The sequence below is a fragment of the Phocoena sinus genome, chromosome 1 (assembly GCF_008692025.1).
Source record: "Phocoena sinus isolate mPhoSin1 chromosome 1, mPhoSin1.pri, whole genome shotgun sequence".
NCBI lineage: Eukaryota > Metazoa > Chordata > Mammalia > Artiodactyla > Phocoenidae > Phocoena > Phocoena sinus.
In genome coordinates this window covers 116778538-116799082 of record NC_045763.1, presented here as the reverse complement: position 1 = coordinate 116799082, position 20545 = coordinate 116778538, and the positions used below count along the sequence as shown (strand labels likewise).

At 36.6% G+C, this 20545-nt stretch overlaps 1 protein-coding gene across 1 annotated transcript in view; it reads right to left on the bottom strand.

The window, feature by feature from the left end:
- Positions 1–20299, bottom strand: part of LOC116760030 (putative olfactory receptor 10J6) — a 140671-nt gene extending 120372 nt beyond the window's left edge. The window contains 2 exon segments of the mRNA XM_032644222.1: positions 19807–20017; positions 20020–20299. Coding sequence (XP_032500113.1) covers positions 19807–20017; positions 20020–20299 — 491 coding nt within the window.
- Positions 20300–20545: the final 246 nt, after the last annotated feature.

Sequence of the window (20545 nt, the reverse complement as noted above, 5' to 3'; positions counted from 1 at the left end):
GAACTTTATCAAAAATTTTAAGAAATGCTTAGTCAAAGTAACTAATGAGAAGTAAAAGACAAACAGCACACTAGAATAAAATATTTTCAAATAACATATCTCACAGTAGGCTTGTATCCAAAATATACAGTTGACCCTTGAACACATTAGTTTGAACTGTGGGGGTCCACTTATACGTGGATGTTTTTCGATAAATACATATTATAGTACTATATGATCCATGGTAGGTTCAATCCACAGATGTGGAAACGCAGATATGGAGGGCAGACTGCAAGGTTATATATAGATTTTTGACTGTGTGGAGGGTGGGCACCCCTAATCCCCCACATTCAAGGGATGACTGTATAAAAAACTCTCAAAATTTAAGAGTAGGAAGACAATCCAATTAAAAATGTCAAACTATTTAAACAGACACCACACCAAAAAGATATAAGAATGACAAATAAATACATGAAAGGTTGTTCAATGTTATTACCCATTAAAGAAATACAAAGTAAAATCACTATACTACAACTGCATACCTGTCAGAATCGCTAAACTAAAAAATAGCGACTATACCAACAGCTTACAAGAATGGAGAGCAACTTGAATTCATATTGGGAAAGCAAATTGGTGCAGTTACTTTGGAAAACAGTTTGGCAGTTTCTTATAAAGTTAAATGTATACTTACCATATGATCTATCAACTCCATTCTTTGTTGTTTACCTAATGAGCAGCCACTAAAAGAACTATATAAAGAGATACACTCAAAATGCTATAGAAAAGTCAAAATGGAATTCTGAAATATGTTAAATTAACACACAGGAAAGCATGAAAAAGAAAATAACAGATAAAATGCAAAACAAAATATAAAATAGTGAACTTGTACCTAACATGTCAATAATTACATTAAATGTAAATGGTATAAATATATTCTAAATATACCACATTAAAACAGAGATCAGTAGAGTGGCTTTAATAACATGACCCAACCATATGCTGTCTAGTAGAAACTAACTTTAAATATGATACTGGCCAGTAGAAAATAAAAGGATGGAAGATAATAATAATGCAAAAATCAATCAAAAGAATATAGGAGTGTCTATATTAATACCAGTTAAAGTAAACTTCAGGGAAAGGAAAATTACCAGGTGTTATAGATTTTGGGAGAAAGACCACAGAGAAAAAGTGCCATTCTCATCACATTGTATTTAGGGAGCATGCTATCAATATGACTTATCACTGTTGATGTTAATTTTGATTACCTGGATGAGGTAGTGTTTTATAGATTTCTGAATTAAGTTACTCTTTTTATCTCACTGTTTAATTGTACTCTTTGGAAGAAAATCACTATGTACAGTTTGCTCTTAATAAGAGGAAGTTATGCTCCACTTCCTTGAGGGTGGAGTATGTGTAAAAATTATTTGGAGTTCTGCCCAGGAGATTCATCTCTTCTCCCCCACTTAGTTATTCAGTAATTTATTTATGCCATTTCAGTATGAACTTGTGGTTATTTATTTTATCTTTTGGTTTATAATCCAATACTACTTTATATGTTAGATTGTTCCAGTTTTGGCTATTGGAAGCTCTTTCAGTTGGCTCTTCTGTCCCTTTGACAAACCGAAATCATTGAGTTGTCTGTTTTAACGCTTTCTTACCTTTAGGCACTACAAGATGCTGCAGGCTCATTGTGTATATTTACTGACCTAGTTCTACAACCAACCATTTATCTAAGGATAATTCCTCTTATTGGAGATTGGTGTTAGAAACCAAGATCTGGGCTTCCATAAGCCATTACCATGTAGATCATTCTAGCCTTCTCCTCTTGCTTGTCTGTAACTTCCCACCCTAACAGTGAAAAATCTGGTTTCCACCATCTGGCATCCATATTTTAATTGTTCAATTCCAGTATAAATTTACAGCACTTTAAGAATTCTTAACCTGAACCCCTGTGGGAAACAGTTTTAAACATTAGAAGAGAGTGCTTATGTGTAGTTCCTTTTGCCTTTAGTCCTACAGACTTCACTCATTTCCAAAATACTTCAGTTAGCACCTTTCCCTTGCCCGCTTCAGTGAGGTTGTTTTGTACATCTGTAATACAGTTAGATTATTTTTCTTCAGCTTGCATTGCATTCTGGGATCTCAATTTCCTAAATGATTTTTCTTTCATTTCCCTACATTAAGGTTCACTCTACTGCAAAGTTTTATGGGTTTGACAAATGTATAGTGTCATGTACCCACCATTATAATATCATACAGAATAGTGTCACTAAATTCCATATGCTTCTGTTCAACCTTCCTTCCTTCTCAAATGCCTGGCAACCATTTATCTGTTTGTAGTCTCTTCAGTTTTGCCTTTTGAACACTGTCATATAAATGGAACCATACAATGTATAGCTATTTCAGCCTGGGTTCTTTCATTTAGCAATATACAGTTAAGATATACCCATGTCTTCCAATGGTTTGATTGCTCATTAATTTTTTTTTATCTCTGAATAGTATTTCATTGTATGGATGTACAACTGTTTATTCATTCACGTACTGAAAGACATCTTGGTTGCCTCCAGTTTTTGACAATTGTGAAGAAAGCAACTATAAACTTTGTGTGCAGGTTTTTGTGTGGACAGAAGTTTTAATTCACTTGACAAATACCTACCAGTGTGGTTGCTGGATAATATAGTGACAATATATTTGCTTTTGAATGAAACTGTCAAACTCTCTTTCAAAGTGGCTATGCCATTTTACATTCAACCCTCAGTGAATGAGAGTTTCTGCTGCATTGCATCCTCACCAGGAATTGTTGTTATCACTCTTTTGGATTTTAGTCATTCTAATAGGTTTGTAATGATATCTCACTGCTGTTTTAATTTGCATTTCCCTAATGAAAAATGATGCTGAGCATCTTTTCATATGTTTATACCATCTGTAGATATTCTTTTATGAGCTGTCAGCTCTTTTGCCCATTTTTTAAATTGGATTACTTGTTTTCTTAATGCTGAGCTTTAAGAGTTTTTTGTATATTTTAGATAGAAGTATTTTATCAGATAAATGTTTTGGAAATATTTCTCCTAGTCTGTGACTTGTTTTACCATCTTGTAGCAGTGTCTTTCACAAGATGTTTTCAATTTTAATAAAGTCCAACTTACCATGTTTTTTTCATGGATCATAATTTTACAGGTGTATCTAAAATGTCATAACCAAACCCAAGGTTAAAGAAATTTTCTCCTATATTTTCTTGTAAAAGTTTTATAGTTTTTGCATTTTACATTTGAAGTCTCTGATCCATGTTGAGTTAATTTTTGTCTAAGGTGTAACATCTGTATCTAGGGGTTTTTGTTGTTTTTGATATATGGGTATTCAACCATTCCAGCACCATTTGTCAAAAAGATTATCATTTTGCCACTGAATTGCCTCTGTAAAAAAGTCAGTTGACTATATTTTATGTAGGTCATTTCTGGAATTTCTGTTCTGTTCCATTAATCTATATTTTCCTTCACCAGTACCACTCAGTCTTGAATATTGTACCTTTATAGTAAGCCTCAAAATTAGGTAGTTTTCAGATCAAGTTTTTTCTTCTGTATTGTGTTGTCTATATATTTTACCTTTCCATGCAATCTTGAGAATCAGTTTGTTATTTATAAAATAGCTTACTGAGATTTTGATTTGGATTGTGTGAAGCTATAGCTCAAGTTGGAAAGAACTGACATCTTTATAAGTCTTTTAATCCAGGAACATAGTCTTTGTCTGTTTAGATCATTTTGATTTCTCTTATCAGTGTTTTATAGTCTTCACATAAAGATCCTATACATTTTTGTTGGATTTATATGTATTTTATTATTTTTGACATTTTTGTAAATATTTCTTTTTAGATTTTGATTTTTCATTGGTGGGATATAAGAAAACAACTGACTTTTGTATATTGACCTTTTATTCTATGATATTGCCATATTCATTAGTTCAGGAAGAATTTTGTAGATCCTTTGGGATTTTCTAAATAAACAATCATGTCAATTGTGAATAAAGACAGTATTATTTCTTCCTGCCCATCTGTATACCTTTTATTTCTTTTTCGTGTCTTATTGCACAAGGTAGGACTTCTAATATGACATTGAATATGAGTGACAAGAGGGGTCATCATTGTCTTGTTCTTGATCTAGGAGGCTAGCATCCAATATCTCATTATTAAGTATGAAGTTAGCTGTAAGTTATTAAAAATGTCCTTTATCAAACTGAGAAATTTCCTCTGTCAATTCCTCTTTTGCTGAGAGTTTTACTTCAGGAATAGATATTGACTTTTGTTAAATGCTTTTTCTGTATCAATTGACATCATATAATTTCTTTCTTAGCCCCCTAATTTGGTGGATTACATTGATTGATTTTCAAATCTTGAACTGGCCTTGAATACCTGGAATAAATCACAGTTGGTCATGATGTATACTTTATTTCATACATTGTTGGATTCAGCTTGCTCGTATTTGTTGAAGATTTTTTCATTAATATTCATGAGAAGTATTAGTCAGCTGTTTATTTTTCCTTTCTTTTTCTTTTTTTGTTTTTGATGTCTGTATCTGGTTTTGGTATTAGGGTAATACTGACCTCATAGAATTACTTAGGAAGTGTTCTCTCTGCCTCTGCTTCCTAGAAGAGATTGTGGAAAATTGGTATTATTTCTTCCTTAATTATTTGGTAGTATTTATCCGTGAAACCATCTGACCCTGGCACTTTAATTTTTGGAAAACAATTAATTATTAATTCATTTCTTTAACATATATGAGGCTATTCACTTTATTTCTTCTCACATGGGTTGTAGTACTTTGTGTCTTTCAAGGAATTGACCTATTTCATCCAAGTTATCAAATTTCTGGGCAAAGAGTTTTTCATATTCCTTTATAATTCTTTTAATATCAGTGGGTCAGTAGTTATGACCCCACCTTCATTTGATATTGTCAATGTGTGTCTTTTCTCTTTTCTTGGTTGGTTTGGCCATAGGTTTATCAATTTTATTGATCTTTTCAAATAACCAGCTTTGGCTTTGTTGATTTTCTCTATTATTTTTCTGTTTTCAATTTTATTATTTTCTGCTCTAATATTATTTCTGCTGCCTGTGTTAGGATTAATTTGCTTTTCTTTCTCTAGTTTACTAAGACAAGACTTAGGTTATTGATGCTTATTTTTTCTTCTTTTCTAATGTATGAATTTACTGCTATAATTTCCTTCTAAGCACTGCTTTCTCTGCAACCCACAAATCTTGATAATTTTTATTTTAATTAATTTCAAAATATATTTTCAAAATTTATCTTTAGACTTCTTCTTTGACTCATGAGCTATTTAGAAATTTTGAAATCTTTGGGGTACTTGGGAATTTTCCAGCTATTCTTCTGTTGTTGATTTCTGGTTTAATTCCATTTTGGTCTGAGAATATACTTAGTGTGATTTCTATTCTTTCAAATTAGTTGTGTTTTATGGCCCAGAATGTGGTCTGTCTTGGTGAATATTACATGTGAGCTTAAGAAAAATTTGTATTTCACTGTTCTTAGATTGAGGATTCTATAAATGTCAATCCTATAAATGTCAACTATTAAGATAAAATTGATTGATAGTTCTGTTTAGTTCCTCTGTACCTTACGAATGTATTGCCTGCTTAGTCTATCAATTATTGACAGAAAGGTAAAGTGTTCAACTATAATAGGATAGATTCATCTCTCTCTTTTCTAAGTTTTTCCTTATGTATTGATATTTTTATGCTCTTTTATTAGGTACATACACATTTAATATTCCTATGTCTTCTTGTAGAATATATCTCTTTATTATTATATAATACCCTTTATTCTAGATAATCTTCCTAGTTCTGAATTCTACTTTGTCTGAAATTAATACAGTTTCTGCACCTTTCTTTTGATTAGTGTTATCCTGTCATATCTTTTTCTTTATCTCCTTAAGCTATCTGAATGGCTTTCTTGTAAACAACCTATAGATTTATCCTATTTTTAAAATCCACTCTGATGATATATCTTTTATTTGATGTATTTAAACAATTAAAGTGAATTGATATTTTTGGGTTAATATCTACCATGTTTGTAACTACTTTCTATTCATTGAATTTATTCTTTATTTCTTTTTTCCCTCTTTTTGGTGTTCTGTGATTTTAATTGAGCATTTTATGTGATTCAATTTTGTCTCTTCTCTTAACATACCAATTTTTCTTCTGAAAACATTTTTAATAGTTACCCTGGGATTTATATTATGTATACACTTTTAACTGATCTAACTCCATCTTCAAATAACACTGTATTGCTTCACATGTTATGCAGAGTATTACCAGTTCCTCCCTTCTGTTCCTTGTGACATTCCTTTCATTCATTCCACTAATTGTTACTGTTTTTGCTTTAAACAAGTAATTATCTTTTAGATCAACTAAGAATAAGAAAATTAAGTATTATATTTTATGTACTTTTATTTATTCTCTATACTCTTCCTTTGTTTAGGTTGATCCTTTATGCTTATCTATATCATTTTTCTTCCTCAGGAAGAACTTCTTCTAACATTTCTTAAAGGGCAGGTCTGATGGCAATGAATTCTCTCAGTTTTTGTTTGAGAAAGTCTTCATTTCTCTTTCACTTTTGAAGAATAATTTTGCTCTGTATAAATATCTAAGTGGATGGATATTTTTCTTTGAAGAATAACTTTGCTCTATGTAAATATCTAAGTGGATGGCTTTTTCCTTTGAACACTAAATATTTTACTCTACCTTCTTCTTGCTTATATGATTTCTGACAAGAAATTTGTATTAATCCTTACCCTTGTCCTTCTATAGGTAAGGTGTTCGTTTTTCCCTCTGGCTTCTTTCAAGATTTTTTCTTTGTCCTTGGTTTTCTGTAGTTGGAATATAATATCCCTAAGTGTTTTGTTTGTTTTTATTTGGGGAAGGGGTCATATTTATCCTGTTTGATGTTCTCTGAGATTCCTGGATCTGTAGTTTGATGGCTGTTATCAATTTTGGAAAGTTCTCAGGCAATATTACTTCAAGTGTATCTTCTGTTGTATTCTTCCTTCTCCTCCAACAGGAGTTACAAATATGTTATATTTTTTTGTATATCTCACAGTTCTTTGATGTTATGTTTTTTTTTTTTTTTCCTTTCTTTTCTGTTTACATTTCAGTTTGGAAGGTTTCTATTGACAAATTTTCAAACTCACTAATCCCTTCCTTGGTGGTGTGCAGTCTAATCATAAGCACATGGAAGGTATTCTTCATTTCTATTACCTTGTTTTTGATTTATAGGATTTATTTTTATCCTTTCGTAGACTTTCTCTCTGCTCACATTAACCATCTGTTTTTGCATACTGTCTACTTTTCCCTTTAGAGCCCTTAACATATATTTTAAATTCCCATAGTTACTTAAATTCTCTGATAATTCCAAATTTCTGATATATCTGAATCTGATTCTGATGCTTGATTCATCTTTTCAGACTGTTTTTTTTTTCTTTCAGCTTGACTTGGTAATTTTTTGTTATAAGCTAGTCATGTTATACTGAGTAACAGGAAGTGATATAAATAGGAATTTAATGTTTTAAAGGGAAGATTTATGTTAATCTGGCCAGGGGCTTCAAATTCCTCTAGTGTCCTTGTTGGTTTCTCTCTTTGTATAGTCTGTGTCTTGCAGCCCTCTCTGTTGTAATTCACTGTTATTTCACTGAACCCCTGTTGGTATGGTGGTAAGGTGTAGGGAGAAGTTTATTATCTTCCTGTTCAATTTCAATCTTTAAGTGGGCCAGTGTTTCAGGATCATGACCTTCACCTGTGTTTCTCCAGTATTTTCTCCAGGTCCTCACTCCCTTCCCCATCTGTGGAATTCCCTATATATTTCCTTGAATTTCTGACCTCTGTTAACTTTGTTCCCCGCCCCACCCACTTCATTGACACAGGAAGGGCTGGAGTTGATTGGATGGAGGAATTTCCTTCCAGAACCTGTGATAAGGCTGTAGCAAGGTTGTTTTCCCTGACATTGTAGGTCTTTGTTATGGAGAAGGATCTGAATATATTTTACAGTAATTACTCTTCCCTTTCCCCTGCTAGAGCCATGAAGGGATCATTCTTGAATCTTCACTATGAGAATCTGGTAGGATTCCTGAAGGCAAGATGCATGAAAGTGTGGGGGTTCCCCTAAGATTGCAACTCCTAGGAGCTGTTCACTTTCAAGTTAGTCTATATTCAGCCTGCAGCGATTCATTGAAATTACCACTTAAGAATTCTGATTTATGGCTTTAGTGGTTCCTGCATCAGATAAGAATATTTCAACTGTGTCTCTCTGGATGTAGCCATCTGTCTAGATATCCAGTTGGCAGTTTGACCTACAACCTTAGTTCTCTGGTACGTCCAAGAAAAGTTCTTGACTTTCAGTTTGTCCAGCTTTTATTGCTATAAGGATGGAGTGACAACTTCCAAGTTCATTTTCCTCTGATTAAATAAATTTATATGGAGTAAACACTAGTATCCATTCATTCCTAGTTTGATTAGAAATAAGAACTTTAGTTAGACTTCCCCAGTAAGAAAAATCCTAGAGTCTACATTGTTCTGTATTATAAATATACTAAATCAAGAAGTTACAGGGGTTCTGGATCAAGATGGCAGAGTAGGAAGATCCTGAGTTCACCTCCTCCCATGGGCATACCAAAATTATAACTACTTAAAGAGCAACTATCTCTAAGAGTGATCTGAAGACTAGCAGAAAAGATTTTTCACAACTAAAGATATAAAGAAGGAACTGCAACAAAACAGGAGACACAGAGAAAAGGTCTAGTTAGCACCCACACTCCCAATGTGGTGACCCACAAATAGGAGGAAAATCAAAACCATGGTGGTCCTCCCCAAGGAGCAAGTAGTCCAGTCCTTACATTGGGATCCCCAGCCCAGGTGTCAAGGACCAGGAAGACAAGCCCCAAAATACCTGGCTTTGAAAAACTGCAGGGCTTATGTTCAAGAAAGCTATAGGAATTTAAGACTCCACTCTTAACACTGCATGCAAAACCTCACTTGCTCTGAGTCCTAGCACAAAGGCAGCAGTTTGAAAGGTAGTGGGGTCAGGCCCACTCACTGATCTTGGAGAGCCTCCCAGAGAAACAAGAAGCAGCTGGGACTACCCCTGATGACTGAGTTGCTGACATCAGCCATTTTTGTGATCTCATTCTACCATGATGACATTGGCACTGACAGGTACCATTTTGGAATTCCCCCTCTAGCCTATTAACACTGGGGGCCTTCCCCACCCACCAGCATGCCTGTGGTAGTCAGGTGATGCTGGGCCTTGCTGCCAACGGCACTGGGGGCCTGCCCTGCCCACCAGAGAACTGCACTAATAGAACACCAACAACAACATGACCAGTCATGCACATGGGCAGCAGTTGCACATGGCCATCCCTCACAGGTAGCCATGTCAGGGCCTAATACCGGCCACTAGTGAGCCTGCTGCTGTTACATGCTGCTGTGCCACACAGCCACTCACACCAGGGTCCTTCCCTGTCCACCAGTGCATGTGCTGCAGTAGTATGCTACTGGGCCTCACAACCAGCCATACTGGGAACATGCCTCACCTACCAGCATGCCCACATCAACTACATGAGGCAGGATCTTGCAGTCAGATGAGCTGGGGGCCAGCCCTGCATACTAATGTGTCTGCAACAGTCAGCCCTGCCACACCAGAAAGGCGTATGCTGCCCATGTAGGGAACACCCCTGCTGCATTCAGCTTTGGTAGCAGGGGGTCTGTGCTCCTGGGCTCTGTAGAAGATCTCCTACATAAGTCCACTTCTCTAAGATCAGGAGAGGTAATGAATGTAATGCAAAGAAATAAACATAGAGAATTGGGCAAAATGAGAAGATAGAGGAGTATGTTCCAAATGAAAGAACAAGATAAAACCTCAGAAAAAGAACTTAACAAAATAGAGATAAGCAATCTACCCAATGAAGAGTTCAAGATAATTATCATAAAGTTGCTCACAAAACTGGGGAGAAAAATGGATGAACACAGTGAGAACTTCAACAAAAAGAAAATACAAAAGAGAACCAATCAGAGCAGAAGAACACAATTACTGAATTGAAAAATACACTAGAGGGAATCAACAGTATATTAGATGATCTAGAAGAACAGATCAGTGATCTGAAAGACGAAGTAGTGCAAAACACCCAAGGGACACAACTAGAAATAAAATTATGAAAGAAAAAGTCTCACTGGTAAAGGCAAACATATGGTAAATATAATGAACCAACTACTTACAAAGGTAATATGAAGGTTAAAAGGTAAAAGTAGTAAAATAACCTATATGTACAATAAGTACTTAAGGGATACGTAAAACTAAAAGATATAAAATCTGAACTCAAGAACATAAAATGTGGTGGTGGAGGGGAGGGAAAAGGTAGGGCTTTTAGAATGTATTTGAACTTAAGAGATCATTAACTTAAAATAGACAGCTATATGTATAGGTTGTTATATATGAACCTCATGATAACCACAAACAAAAAATTTTAATAGATATACAAAAAAAGAAAGGAAATCAAACATAAAGCTAAAGATAGTCATCAAATTACAAGGGAAGAGATCAAGAGAAGAATAAAGAAACAGAGAAGTACAAAACAACTAGAAAACAATTAACAAAATGTCAATAAGCACATACCTAACAATAATTATTTTAAATGTAAATAGACTAAATGTGTCAATCAAAAGACATGGGATGGCTGTGTGGATAAAAAAAAGAGCCATCTATATGCTGCCTACAAGAGACTCATTTTAGACCTAAAGACACTAACAGACTGAAAGTGAAGGGATATAAAAAGATATTTTATGCAAATGGAAACAGAAAGCTGGAGTAGCAATATTTATATCAGACTAAATAGACTTTAAAACAAAAACTGTAACAAGAGACAAAGAAGAGCATTACATAATTATAAAAGGATCAATCTGGGACTTCCCTTGTGGTGCAGTGGTTAAGAATCTGCCTGCCAAATCAGGGGACACAGGTTTGATGCCATATGCAGTGGAGCAACTAAGCTCATGCACCACAACTACAGAGTCTGTGCTCTACAGCCCACATGCCACAACTACTGAAGCCTGCACACCTAGAGCCCATGCTCTGCAACAAGAGAAGCTACTGCAATGAGAAGCCTGCACACTGCAACGAAGAGTAGCCCCTGCTCGCCACAACTAGAGAAAGCCTTGCACAGCAGTGAAGATCCAACTTAGCCAAAAATAAAAAATAGATAAATAAGAGGATCAATCCAACAAGAGGTTATAACATATAAATATCTATGTTCCCAACATTACAGCACCTAAATACACAAAGCAAATATTAACAGACATAAAGAAAGAAATAGACATTAACACAATAATAGTAGGGGACTTTAACACCTCACTTACATCAATGGATAGATTATTCAGACAGAAAATCTATAAGGAAGCATTGGACTTAGACAACACATTATATAAGATGAACTTAATAGATATATACAAAGCATTCCATCCAAAAATAGAAGAATGCACCTTTTTTTCAAATGCACATGAAACATTCTCCAAGATAGATCACACACTAGGCAACAGAACAAGTCTCAGTAAATGTAATGAAGGTTGGAAATCATATCAAGCATCTTTTTGACTACAAGCATGAGACTAGAAATCAACTACAAGAAAAAACTCTGAAAAACAGAACCAAGTAAAAATTACCTGAGACCAATGAAAATGGAAGCACAACTTTCCAAAATCCATGGGATGTGGCAAACTCAGTTCTAAGATGGAAGTTTATAATGATACAGGTCTCCATTATGAGATGAGAAAAATCTCAAATATAACAATCTAATTTTACACCTAAAGGAACCAGAGAAAAAAGAACAAGCAAAGTCCACAGTTAATAAAAGGAAGGAAATAATAAAGATCAGAGTGGAAGTAGATATGACAGAGACTAAAAAGACAATAGAAAAAAGTCAATGAGACTAAGAGTTGGTTCTTTGAAAAGATAAATTAAATCAACATACCTTTAGCCAGACTCATCAAGAAGAAAAGAGAGCTCAAATAAATAAAATCAGAGATGAAAGAGGAGAAATTACAACTGACATGAAGGAAATACAAAGCATCATGAGACTGTTATGAACAATTATATGCCAACAAATTAGACAACCTAGAAGAAATGGGTAAATTCCAACGAATATATAATTTTTCAAGACTGAAGCATGAAGAAATAGAAAATCTTAATAGACTGATAAATAGTAATGAAATTAAATTGTTAATCTAAAAACTCCCCAAAACCAAAAGTCCAGGTCCCAATGACCTCACAAGTGAATTCTACCAAATTCTAGAGTTAATACCAATCTTTTTCAAATTATTCTAGAAAATTGAAGAGGAAGCAATACTTTCAAACTCATTTTACTAGGCCAGCATTACCCTACTTCTAAAACCAGACAAAGTCATCAAAAAAAGGAAAATTACAGGCCAATATCCCTGATGAACTTAGATGCAAAAATTCTCAACACAATATTAGCAAATCTAATTTAACAATACATTAAAAACATCATATACCATGATCAAGTGGGATTCATTTCAGGGATGCAAGTATAGCTTAACATCCATAAACCATTAATGTGATACAACACATTAACAAAAAAAAGGACAAAAATAATATGATCATCTCAGGAGGTGCAGAAAAAGCACTTGACAAAATTCAACATCCATTTATGACAAAAACTCTCAAAAAAGTGGATGTAGAGAGAACATACCTTAACATAATAAAAGCCGTATATGACAAACCCACAGCCAACATCACACTCAATGGTGAAAAGCTGAAATCAGTTCCTCAAATATCAGAAACAAAGCAAGGATGACCTATCTCACCACTTTTTGTGTGTGTGTGTGTGGTACACGGGCCTCTCACTGTTGTGGCCTCTCCCATTGTGGAGCACAGGCTCTGGACACACAGGCTCAGCAGCCATGGCTCACGGGCCCAGCCACTCCGTGGCATGTGGGATCTTCCTGGACCGGGGCACGAACCCATGTCCCATGCATCGGCAGGCGGACTCTCAACCACTGCACCACCAGAGAAGCCCTAACCACTTTTATTTGACATATATAGTATTGGAAGTCCTAGCTACAGCAATCAGACAAGAAAAAGGAATAAAAAGAACCAAAATTGGAGAAGAAAAATTAAAACTGTCACTGTTTGCAGATGACATGATACTATAAATAGAAAAACCTAAAGACTGAACCAAAATGCTATTTGAACTAATAAATGAATTCAGTATAGTGGCAGTATACAAATATACAGAAATCTGTTGTGTTTCTATCCACTAATATTGAACTATCAGGAAGTGAAATTAAGAAAACTCATTTACAATTGCATTGAAAAGAATAAAATACCTAGGAATAAATTTAACCAAGGAGGTGAAAGACCTGTACTCTGAAAACTATAGGACATTGATGAAAGAAATAGAAGATGGCACAAATAAATGGAAAGATATAATGTGTTTATGGATTGAAAGAATAATTTTGTCAAAAGTACCATACTACCAAAAGCAGTCTACAGATTCAATGCAATCCCTAGCAAAATACCAATAGCATTTTTCACAGAAGTATAACAAATAATCCTAAAATTTGTATGGAAACACAAAAGATTGCAGATAGTCAAAAAAATCTTGAAAAAGAACAAACCTGGAGGTATCATGCTTCTCGATTTCAAACTACACTGTAAAGCTATAGTAATCAGAATAGTGTAGTACTGGCACAAAAACAGACACATAGATCAATGGAACAGAATAGAGAGCCACGAAATAAACCAATGCTTATGTGGTCAATCTATGACAAATGAGGTAGTAATATAAAGTGAGAAAAAGGCAGCCTCTTCAATAATGGTGTTGGGAAAACTGGGCAGCTTCATGCAAAAGAATGAAATTGGATCACTTTCTTATACTGTATACAAATATAAACTCAAAATAGATAACAGATTTAAATGTAAGACCAGAAACCATAAAACTCCTAGAAGAAAACATAGGCAGTAAAATCCCTTTGATATTGGTCTTAGCAGTATATTTTTGGATCTGTCTCCTCAGGCAAGAACAACAAAATTAAATATAAACAAATGGGACTATATCAAACTAAAAAGCTTTTGCACAGTGATGGAAGCCATAAACAAAACATTAAGGCAACCTACTGAATGGGTAAAAATATTTGCAAATGATATATCTGGTAAGGGGTTAATATCCAAAATGTACAAAGAACTCATTCAACTCAATACAAGAAAACAAGCAGTCTGATTAAAAAATGGATAGAGGACCTGAATAGACATTTAGCCAACAGACCATATGAAAAGATGCTCAGTAACACTGGTTATCAGGAAATGCAAATCAAAACCACAATGAGATATCACTTCACACCTGTCAGAATGGCTACTATAAAAAAAAGATAGTAAATATAATAAGTGTTGGCGAGGTTGTTGAGAAAAGGGAAACCTTATACACTTGGTGGAAATGTAAATTGCATCCACTATGGAAAATGGTATGGAGATTCCTTAAAAAATTAAAGATACATTTATTATATGATCCAGCAATCCCACTCCTGGGTATCTATCTAAAGAAAATGAGAACACTAATTTGAGGAGGTATATGCACCGCTTTTTTTTACTGCGGCATAATTTGACAATAACCAAGATATGGAAGCAACCTAAGTGCCCACTGGCAGACAGAAGTATAAAGAGGAGGTGATACACGCACACACACACACACACACACACACACACAAACACACACACACACACACGGAAAAAATGAAATATGCCATTTGCAACAACATAAATGGGCATAGAGGGTACTATGTTAAGTGAAATAAGTGAGGCCAAGAAAAACAAATACTTTACTATTTCACTTATATATGGAATCTAAAAAACAAAACAAGTAAACAAACAAAACAGAAACAGATTCATAGTTACAGAAAACAAAACTTGGTGGTTGCCAAGGGGAATGGGGGTAGGGGAATGGACAAAATAGGTGAGGTGGATTAAGAGGTATAAACTTCCAGTCATACAATAAATAAGTCATGGAGATGTTAGGTACAGCATAGGGAATATAGTCAACAATATCGTAATAACTTTATATGATGACAGATGGTTGTTAAACTTATTGTGGAGATTATTTCATAATGTATATAAACGTTGAACCACTACGTTGTACACCTGAAGCCGATATAACATGTCAAGTGTACTTCACTTAAAAAAAAAGTTAACAACCAAGTGAAAGGCTAGAGAAATGAGTCAGCAGTCTATTTCAGTATTCTCTCCTGCATTCCCTCCATCTCATCTCGTTTTTACTTTCATCCTAAAGGCCTTGCATCTCCCCACACTTCCCTGAATGAGATGGTGGTTAGATTCACTCACAAGACCTTGTGGAATTGAGAGGAAATTTAAGTGACTCAGCCAAGAATACAGAGCTAATAAGTGAGAGACCCAGGGCTTGAAATCAGTCTACTGACTTCAAGTCTTATTCCTCATGTTGCAGCTGCAGTGGGTGACTGGTACAAATGGGCTCCAAACCAAAGTTCACCATGGGGTCCCAGCATTCACCAAAAGAGAACTCTCCTCCAAAGAGAAGTAGATTTGGCTAAGCAAATAGGATTTGCTCAATAGGGGTGGGAAAGTATAGAGATAAAGAATATTTATTTTTCTTGGAGTTGGAATTGAGTTTCTTACCAAAGTTAAAGCTTGAGATGTTGGAGGTTTTCTAACAAGCAAAAGAGCTATTGGCCACAGTAGAGACTTCAAATCTCTCTACTACATAGTCTCACTCTCTACTGCTAATAGGGTGTGATACATGATGAAGGAGAAGTGAACTGGGTGACTGGCCAAGAACCTGAATTTGTCTTCCAGTATTTCTGATTCAAAAACATTAATTAGAACTAAAGTTTTCTTACTTCTGTGCTCTCATTACCTGTTTAAAATTTTCATTTAGCAGTCATCAGTCTGCCAAATATATGTTATATATTATATTTTATATATTATAGTATGCATTTTATATATTACCTATATTATATTTAGCATAATTCACTATTGTACTCCCAGCACTTAGCACTAGACCTAACCTCTTTAAGTAAGGGCCAGGTTTGCTTGTGAAGTTCCAAATGCTTTTCTCTGATTTGATTTAATACTGGAGAAAGTGGATACTCATGTTCCCTAAAATCTTAACTGGTTCTATGTGAATAAGACTCTACAGCTTGAACTGCTGCTGGAAATGCTCTTCCTTTGGGGGTCTGCATTGGCTAGAATGAGGATCCCAGGTGGCTATTCCATAGAGGATTCTTCTCTTTTGAAAAAGGTTCAGGGATGAGGTTTTGCTTTATTTGGGAAGTTTGAGGCCCTGGGGAATTTGAATTTTGCTTAGCTTGATTTCTCTGGTACATTACTATCCATACTATGAATTGCCCTTGGGTAGTGATATACTCTGGGTAAACAGAAAATGCCAGCTAAGTGGTGCAAGTTCAATTCTGCCTTCACCCCTTTTCTGTCTTAGCCTTATTATCTGTAGATTTGAGAGCCTTATCCCTGCCTCCTTCCTAGGATTGTTCTGAGGACCTAGTGAGATGATGTCTGGGAAAGCGTTTTGTGTTAAGGACCATATCATGGAAGAGTTGCTTGCCATAAGATGATCTTGAGCATGAGTAGTAACCAAAATAATCCTGGGGAACAGGGAGGATTCCTCTTGGGTTGTTTAATCCAGCCAAATATTCAGTGAGAGGCTGGAACTGTTGAGCAGGTCAGAAAAAGTTCTGTGGCCGGGACCTTGATGGGGTGTGACAAGGGCTATTGAAAACATATGATTCTATGATGTGTGACTGTGAAGCTATTCCATTCAAACAAGTTTTCTGGAAAACCTGGGTAATAAATGTTCTAGAAGTCCATAGTGATAAGTTACTCTGCATGAGGCCGTCCACAGCCACATAGCCCTCGGCCTTAGGAGATGGCCCCATACTTAGATCAAGACAGCCTTATTGCCCAGGTAACAAACATTTATTTCACTGAACCTCAGTATGCAGGGCCCTTTCTGGCTTGATGAGATTAGCTTTATATAAATCACAAAAATATATCCCAAGGCTTATGTCTTTGTCATAAACATTAAGCACACTTTATCCATTTCTCTATCACATTGTATTATGGTGAGTTCTGCATAAGCCCATATCCCCTGCTAGACTGGGAGCTCCTTTGTTCAAGGATTAGTGCAGAATTATCTTGATATTTTCCATGTCTAGCCCAGTATCTGGCATATAGTAAAGATTCTATGTATGTTTATTGAATGACTGTCAAACACTTTGCCTGCAATACTTTGCTTTTAATTATTCAGTTCTTTTATTTGCCAGTTAACAACTTCTCTTCATTTCTTTCAGCCACCTTATATTCTTAGGGAACTTTAGGTATAGTTTGATTTTTACCATTGCCTCTATAGACCCTGAGAGAGGGCATGGTAGTTCTGTTATGGTCTGGAGAGCAGATACATGTGCTATTTGGGTCTCTGTATCTTCTTTTGAAGGCTTTTCTGAGTTTTGAGCCCACCGTTTAATTCTAGTGAAAGTTGTGTCCTGGAGCTATCATGACCCCAAGTCTGAGGTCTAGCCTAGTCACTGACTTGACAGCTAGTTCCTTGTTCTTGTTCACTGGGTACTCATTTGGATCCCAAACCCCAAATCTACTTGAAATTCCTCGATCAGCCTCTGCTCTCCTGCTCTCTGTGATTGCCTGATTCAGCTTCATCCTAAGTGCATAATTATTTCTGTGTATGACCTCTAAATACTCTAGTCTCATTCTCTTTGCCCCCGTGATTTTCTCGGCTTAGTGTCTATAGATTAATACAACTTCTTAGATGTCTCAGTGGATCTAGGTAAGGACAATAAGGATGCCAAAAGTTCACGTAGATGCCTCATAAACTGAATCCGAGTTTTCCTGAGTCTTAGATGATTCCCATTGTTTAAAAGTTAAAGCCAAATTCCTTAGTTCAACAAACAAGGCCTTTACAATCTGACTCCAACCAACTTTCTGGTCTTATCTCCCTTCATTTCCTTTCTTGTACCCTGAAGTCAGCATGCCAAGTCACGTTCCATTTCCTAAACATTTCTCTTAACTTTCATACATGTGAAATATTATTTCTTTGTTTTGGAATTCTTCTCCTTCAACAATTTGCCCATCAGACAGTCTCCTGTAACTGTTTTAAAACCAGTCCAGATTACAGATCACCTCCTCTCTGAAGACTTCCCTGGCATCTCCAACAGAGTTTCTCTTTCTTTCTCTCCCTCCCTCCCATTCCCCTTCGATCTTTTGTATATATCACTTGACATAAAGAATTGAAACTATATCTTTAAATGTTTGTGGGGCTTCCCTGGTGGCGCAGTGGTTAAGAGTCTGCCTGCCGATGCAGGGGACACGGGTTCGTGCCCCGGTCCGGGAAGATCCCACATACCGCAGAGCGGCTGGGTCCGTGAGCCTTGGCCGCTGAGCCTGCGCGCCCGGAGCCTGTGCTCCACAATGGGAGAGGCCACAACAGTGAGAGGCCCGCGTACTGCAAAAAAATAAAAAATTGTCTTTGCCACTAGAGTTGAGTTTTTTGAAGCCAGGCATTAGGTTTTTTTTTCATCTTTCCTTCCCCAGGATCTAGCCCACAGCCTGGTTCATTCCTGTTACCCATTACATGCTTTCTGAATTAACAGCAGCTGAACTGACCCAGTAGGATCTTGGAATGTGTCCTCAAACGGCTATTAATATGGCTGACAAGATTTGGAATTGCTAGGATCTCTAATTAAACTGTCTGTGGTCACCATCTTTAATAAACAGTTTTGCTAGAAACTGGGATAAATTAAAGCAGCTGGGAGAGGAAATCTGTTTCCCCTGGGCTATCTCATTCTGAGGCCACTTTTCATGTCCACACAGTGATTTATGACTTGATATGTCATGTACAAGCAGATTGCGACAGAGACTCCAAGTTGAGCAATTCTCATGCTCTTAAGTAGGAAGGAAGGGATTATAGGGAAGAATGTGTGTCCTGGATTCTGTTTTTTCTAAGGGACTCCCTGTTGTCTTCATTAAGTGGAGAGCCACAAGAAAACCAAAAGGCCAATGAAAAATCCTTGGTCCACATTACTCCTCTACCTCTTCTTCAGGCATATACTGTCCTCGTTTATCTAACTATCCACAAAAATGGGGCCAGCACTTTGTCCAGGGGCTATATTTAAAGCTTTCAGACTCCCGGTTAGATGCTGTTTCTGTTCCTCTCTTCTCCTCCTCCTTATGGGCCAGGTCTCTGGGAGCCAAGTACATGGGGCTCTTCTCCTCATAGTTCTGCTTAGAATGGGTGCTAAGAGCCTCAGAAGAACAGTTCCCAAATTGTCAGGAAAGCTTCCTTCCGATGGCCCAGAGCAGAGCATCCTTGACCTCTCTGTTCCTTGGGGTGTACACCACAGGGTTCAGCAGGGAGGTGATCACAGTGGAGGTCACTGAGATTAGCTGACCCTGATCCTTGGTGTTCTCTGACTTGGGCTTGGGGTAGGCAATGGAGGCACAGCCATAGTGGACCATGACCACAGTGAGGTGGGAGGCGCAGGTAGCAAAGGCCTTCTTCCTGCCCTCGGCTGAGGCGATCTTGAGGATTGTAGAGAGAATGCGGATTTAAGAGATGAAGAGCAGACTCATAGGCACAACGAGCACCAAAACACTGATGATCAAAGTCAGAATCTCATTGACAGTCGTGTCGATGCAGGATAGCTTCATCACAGGTCGGATGTCACAGAAGAAGTGGGCCACCTTTGTTGCACAGAAAAGTAACCTAAATACAGGTGTCACCTGTGTCATAGCTACAATCAGCCCAATGCTGCAGACCCTCCACACCAGCTGGTTGCACACCCTCTTGTTCATCATGACTGTGTATCTCAGGGGGTTGCAGATAGCCACATATCAGTCATATCCCATTGCTGTGAGCAGGAAGCAGTTAGTGATCCCAAAGGTTACAAAAAAGAACATCTGTATGGCACAACCGCCAGTGAGATAGACCGGCTTATACCCACGAGGCTGGATAGCATCCTTGGGAGAATGACCAATGTATATATAGTCTCTGAATTGGACAGCATGCTGAGGAAGAAGCACATGGGGGTGTGGAGATGATGATCAATACGGATAATGGCCACAATGATTATATTACCTGCTAGGGTTAAGATGTACAGTGTAAGAAATACCACAAAAAGAGTGAGCTGGTGCTCGTGGAAGCTGGAGAAACCTTGCAAAACAAACTCAGTGGTGAGAGTGTGGTTCTCCCTCTTCATTGGGTGGTCACTAAATCGGAAAAGTAGAAGAATAAAAGTTGCATAATTTTAGTAAAGCAGTTTAATCACATTTCTGAAATTGATTGAACTTCATTCTCAGCTGTAAACCTGCGGATACATTTCCCAGTGGACTGAAGTTGATCTTTGGATTTACTTAACTTTGCTTAAAATATTCTTGTTCTGTGGCCATCTATTACAATTTCCTATGCATAGTAGAATCATCTAATTTTCCTTCCCCCCACCCCC